The following is a 6,147-nucleotide window of genomic DNA, read 5'->3' on the forward strand; positions in this document are numbered from 1 at the left end:
ACTCAGATGGTACAACAGATCTTGACATTTATTGCTCATCTGCGGTTTAAGTCACCACAACCAGTTCATTCGTTAGTGTATTGAATCGTAGTTTACAGCAGTGATTTGGAACTCACTTCCAAATCTGCATATTTCCTGAAACTTCTTAACATTTCCAAACAGTCACTTTTTTTTTCAGGAGGAGCCTTCTGCGTCAAATCAAAAGACCCAAAGGCCACAGGTCAAAACACATTGAGTTCTATAACAAACTTGTTCTCAACACAAGTATTTTTGGAGACTCGATCGGTTCGATCTCGCCTCCCTTCTTCATGCAGTTTGCACAAAGGCGTCGATGTGAGCGTCTTCTTGACTCCAGGAGTCAATAACAACGTAGTGCAGATCTTCAACACCAGACCCTGACGTTCACTCCTCAGCTGATCTGAGTGGAGCCACGGGGTTGAAGAGCGGCCTCTGCTGCCTGAGGCGCAGTTTGCCGTAAGACGTCTCAAAGTCCTTCTTGGTTCCCACGATAACGTCCAAGCTGCCGGAGCGCACGTCGTACCCGTAGGAGGCCAGCTTCTGGACCCGGTACAGCACGATCTGCGTGGTGAGCTCCAAGACGTCGGGGGACTCCTTCACCTGCTCCATGCTCACGCCGACGTCCATCAGCCCCTGGAAGCGTCCCATCAGGGTGGGCAACGAGTAGTACAAGACGGCCGGGCAGCGGATCACGATCTGTTTGAGTTCGTCCCCGGAGCAGGCGAGGACGCCCTCGACGTAGGCCAGCGCCTGCCGCATGGCGTCGGGCTCCAGCTCGGCGATGGAGGCTCTGAGGCTGGAGACGAGGCCGAGCAGCTCCTCCGTGGTGAAGCCCTGCTCCCGGAGGAAGCCCAGACTGTCGCGCCACGCCTCGGCCGGCCGCAGAAGGATGAACGGGTTCTGGCTGAGCAGCTTCTGCAGCCAGATGCGCAGGTTGCCCTCGTCGCCGCCGAGATCCAGGTAGGTCTCCCTCAGCGTGTGGATCACCTACCAAAGAAAAAACAAAACTAGGCTTTAAAGGTACAAGATAGATAGATAGATAGATAGATAGATAGATAGATAGATAGATAGATAGATAGATAGATAGATAGATAGATAGATAGAACTTTATTCATCCCGAAGGAAATTATTCGGCCAGGCCGCTCCAGAGGAAAATAACTTAGTTAAAGAAAATAAATAGGATACAAGGAGGAAAATATATGATAAAATATATCCTGTGATATCTAGACAATATACACAACAAAGCAGCAACCTAGATATAAGTTAAAAGTTAAAATACAGTGCAACATTAATTTAAAAAGTGCTGTAATACAAATATACAATATGTAAGAAATCTAAAGCAACTGGCCGTAAAATCCTCCCAATATGTCACAGAGACTCAGGAATAATGTTCATATAACATGATGAACTCACCAACAACAATAGTAAAGCCAGAGTATTCGCATTAAAAATCTTTTTTTGCAGACTGCAAATCATGTTTATGTTTTGAATTTACGTGTTGGCATGTCGCACCACCTAGCCCTCTCTCCCAGTCACGGCGGCATCAGTGGCATTTCAGCCTCCGGTCTGCTTCCACTGAGCTGCCGCTACGACTGGGAGAAAAAACGAGATCACTGTGTTTTGAATTTGACTGCAGTAACCGTTTTTGGCCACATTCTTACATATGGCACCTTTAAGAGGCTATTGAAATGTCACCTAACAGCCCAGAGGTAGAAAGGGCACATGTTAAAGTTACACGAAAAGGGCATAGGCGTACACATATAAATACATACACATACATACTCACAGATGTTGATGATTAAGATTGTTGTTACTGTTTTATTTTATTTTTTACCTGATTTCACTCTATTGTTATTAGATCTCTGATTATTGCTGAAATGGTTGTTATTATCATTAGTGTAAACTTTTTTTTCCTATTATTATTATTTGTATTTGTATTTTAAAGCAGAAGTAAGCGATCCGGTCGTTTTGGCTAACTTCCTGTCAGCCGATGGAGTTAGCAGTCTCCGCCCTCGTCCCTACGTCACCACATTCACGCGCATCCCTTGGCTGCACACACAGAGAGGACCGCCCCTTTATGCAGTTCTCTCTCCTCATTGGATAAAGGTTGTAGGATACAAGTAGAGCACTGGAAAAGAGAGTAACGACACCACCATTGACTCCCGTGGTAAGGGTTTTGCGCCCCGACTGGCAGGATGTGGGTATTGCAAAAGCGCCCAGAAAACCCATTCACTCCAATGTATGTATGTTGCCCACTTGCTTGTAAATTGATGAAAACGGCCGTGTTTTTGTTTTTAGGTGTCTTGGTCATATCAAACTATACTTATAATTTGTTTATAACAAAATGTAGATTGAAACATTAATGTAGACAACTGTTTTTTTTTTTACTCGCCTATGTTGATGTTTATCTGTAAAGGGTCCTCAATGATGCTATTAACGTGGGTGATCTAGAAATGTCCTTAAATTATTGAAAATACCACACTTGCTCATTCACCAACAATGCAGAGATGTCAGTTCTTGGGCGCTTTTGCAATACCCATATTTCGCCATCAGGAGGCGCTTCCATTGAACCAATGCGTGTCGTTACTCTCTTTTCCAGTGCTCTAGATACAAGGAAAGTTTTCTCCTCGGCTTACAGCAGAGCAGAGGGACTGACAGACCCGTGTTTCAGACCAAACACTCTATATAAGTGATTGCTGTCGGAAGATATAACTATTTAAGACTATATTACAGTAACACAAATATTCCGCTTACTTCTGCTTTAACTTTTTTTCTCATTTTCTGTGATTTTACGGGTGGACCCCAGGAAGATTAGTGGCTGCTTAAAATAAAAAAAATACAATAAAATATACCTCCTTGTTGCGCTCCACGGGCCGACAGAAGCTCTGCGGCGCGCTCGCCATCAGCTTGCCGATGATGCGCTTGTTCAGGCGAAGGCTCTGGAGGTAGAGGATGTTGGCCCGCTGGTTGCCGTGGTGAGTCAGCGTGAAGAAGGAGGCCGGGAACTTCTCGATGATGCTCATCAGCTCTCGCCTGTTGGGGCACACGGACACCCACAGGTCTCTCTGCGCCTCCGCGTCCTCCGGTCGGCACAGCACGGCCTCGGGGTGCGTCTCCAGGATCTGGGCGATCGCGGTCGTGTCGGCGCCCATGTCCCGCAACAGGTCGGCGGTTTCGGACACGTACGCGGAGCTCTCGGACAACACCCAGCTTTTGAACTTGCGCACCTTGCGGATGTCCACCGACAGTTGGTAGAGGGAGTCGACCGTGTGCTGGTTTTCAAGTCTCTTATTGTTGTTGTGGTGGGAGGTCACGGTGGAGGCGGACGCCGCGGGAGGAAGGAGCCGCCTCATCCTCGGACAGTAGGTGCACAGTGAGGCCGTGGTGACGCGAAGCATCGTTGATCTGCGTCGAGGACAAAGAACAAACAAATTGATCAACACCACGATAAAACCTGTTCAGTCTGATACAACTGTCCTGCAGCAGGGCAACTAAATCAAAATCGGCCATTTACACTTAAAGGAATAGTTCACCAAGAAATGAAATTCAGTCATTAATGACTCAAGGATTTTGTTAGTCCAATGAAATCCTTATATGAGAGTCAATAGCGCCCGACAAAAAAACATCCATAAAACTACACAAAAACCTTGTAATATTCCTCCTTACTGCTCGTCCGCTGCAATCCAAGTGTCCTGAAGGGATATAGTCCAGAGTTTACTTGAAATGACGTCATTTAGGACATTTTTACAGCCTAAACAGTCCTGTATTGAATTTGCCTGGGGCGCGCTCTCATGAATCGCGTGAAACTCTGGACTACATCCCTTCAGGACACTTGGATTGCAGCGGACAAGCAGTATGGAGGACTATTACAAGGTTTTTGTGTAGTTTTATGAACCTTTTTGTGTTGGGCGCTATTGACTCTCATTTAAGGATTTCGTTGGACTACGAACCGGCCTCCTGGGTCTCCAGATGCACTTTGAGGAATAAAAAACTACTAGTATTCATAAGTATGAGGGTGAGTCAATAATGACTGAATTTCATTTTTTGGTGAACTATTCTTTTAATTATTTGGTGCATTTTCAGGATAAAATCCCAGAAAACGAAAATCACAACTTCCTCATGGCTCTGATGGTATTTTACATTGTTTGTTTTGTCCAAAAAACAAAAAAATATTCAAATTATAAACATAAAAGACTAAGAAAAAACAGCAAATTCAGCTTTATTTTAGAAAGGTTGTGATATCTGTCATTTGAAAAGTAAAACAGAATGAAATCTGTCTAACTTGAGACTTTTTCTCTGCAAAACTAGTCGACTGCTTGTAGTTTCCAGATCCAGAAAATTGAACCCACATGCGAGCTGCAGTAACTAAATTATGTTCTCCAAAAATATCCAGTGCATATTTTGTTTTCAGGGACTCCACTTTTTAAATGGTAGCCTACCATGGCCTCTAAGCATTTACACAAAAACACACATATCAGCTCATTAATGATGCATGAGTATGAGTGAACTGTGTTAAGTTTGGATCACAGTGCTTGTCCTGAGTTGTCCTCAGCTGGAACAAACATAGGGAACATTGTGTCCCTGCTGCTCTGCATATGTGAATCTTGCATGTTATGTATGTGTTGTGCAGCAGCAGCAGCAGCAGCACAGCAGCAGCAGCACAGCAGGGCCGGTGCAAGACTACAAACCACCACCACGACGAGGAACAAAGGAAAAATCCAGGTGGATCAATGAAAGCGGTTATAAAAGTGACAGATAATGTTTGTTTACATGTTAGGAAGAATAAAACAGGTTATATTACCAGTTTTTTTCAAAGCCTGCTGCTGTATCTGCTGCTGTATCTGCTGCTCGCTGCTGGACGACTCAGCTCAACACACCCACCAACCCGCCGCTTTCATAACAGCAGCGGCGCCGTGGGGGCGGAGTCACACTCCAACACATGGGAAGCCCGGGGTGCGTTTGATTTCAGTCCCACTGGTGCTACTTCACTGTCACCGGCCACTTTTTCACTGCTCCGTTTTATGTTGAATTAAAATGCCTGATATAATGTTTTTTCATACCTTATCTTTTACTATTTGGTGTTGTTTTGCATTTGTTTTGTTACACATTCCCTCATGAGTCCCCTAATGTTTTGTTTTCTGCACTTAATTTTTACCTATATTATTATACAATTATCCTTATAGAGTTATAGAGTTTGTATTTTCAATTGCTCAATAAAGGAAAAAGAAAAAACTACAATCTCTCAGGAGCGCTGAGGTTATGCTAGTAGTTTATTTACAGCGCATAAAATCCAGCATCCTGTTTTCATAACATCATGTCAAACTACTGTAGAATCTTCATATATATTGTCAATACACATGAGTAAGAAAATTCTAAAAAAAAAAAAAAAAAAAAGTTTAAAGAAAAAAATTCTACAGAAAAATGATATCAAAAAATTAAAAAATTCAGAAAAAAAGGTAAAATTTCTCAAAAACAATTCTAGAAACAAAGTGGCTGATAACATTTTTAAAAAAAGAAAAAAGTTCTAGAAAAAATGATAACATTTCAAGAAAAAGTTGGGGACCCCCTTGAACCCTCTCAAGGACCCCTGGGGGTCCCCGGACTCCACTTTGAGAACCACTGGTCTAACCAATAAACATTTTTTTTATTTTTTATTTTTTAGAATTTTTACCACTTTCTTATACAAATGTTTAAGATTTTTAGAGAAATTGTACCAATCACTGGCCCTCTCTCCTCATTGGATAAAGGTTGTAGGATACAAGGAAAGTTTTCTCCTCGGCTTACAGCAGAGCAGAGTAACTGACAGACCCGTGTTTCAGACCAAACACTCTATATAAGTGATTGCTGTCGGAAGATATAACTATTTAAGACTTATATTAACACAAACATTCCGCTTACTTCTGCTTTAATTACTCATGATTGAGTATTGGCAATATAGCCTACTATATGAAGATAGTTTGGTCAAAAAATGTTATCTTTGTTGACGGATCGACAACCCGTAAGAACATGTGTAATATAAAGCTTTGTGACATTTTAGGGGTCCTTGATGTAAAAAAAAAAAAAAAAAGTTTGAGAACTGAAAAGTCTGACTTTTTGGGTCCCCTTGCCTTGCTGTTCAGAGAAAAGACC

The 6,147-nt window shown here is 42.8% G+C and overlaps 1 protein-coding gene across 1 annotated transcript; it reads right to left on the minus strand.

Annotated features, from left to right (window-relative positions):
• Positions 1-10: 10 nt before the first annotated feature.
• LOC146962428 (transcription termination factor 2, mitochondrial-like) lies at positions 11-3,423 on the minus strand. The gene is made up of 2 exons (XM_085769611.1): positions 2,871-3,423; positions 11-1,005 (listed from the first exon to the last, which is right to left on the minus strand). The coding sequence occupies exons 1-2, from the start codon at positions 3,414-3,416 to the stop codon at positions 403-405; spliced, it is 1,149 nt and encodes a 382-aa protein (XP_085625737.1). The 5' UTR covers positions 3,417-3,423; the 3' UTR covers positions 11-402.
• Between the last annotated feature and the right edge of the window lie 2,724 nt (positions 3,424-6,147).

Source organism: Trachurus japonicus, chromosome 23, assembly GCF_045865225.1.
Source record: "Trachurus japonicus isolate A0001 chromosome 23, Traja_1.0".
NCBI classification, from domain to species: domain Eukaryota; kingdom Metazoa; phylum Chordata; class Actinopteri; order Carangiformes; family Carangidae; genus Trachurus; species Trachurus japonicus.

Excerpts from the sequence above, each read along its gene's own strand:
- LOC146962428 (XM_085769611.1), bottom strand. The coding sequence starts at position 3,416 with ATGCTTCGCGTCACCACGGCCTCACTGTGCACCTACTGTCCGAGGATG. Across the intron at positions 1,006-2,870 it reads CCGTGGAGCGCAACAAGGAG|GTGATCCACACGCTGAGGGA; the intron begins GTATATTTTATT and ends TTTCTTTGGTAG.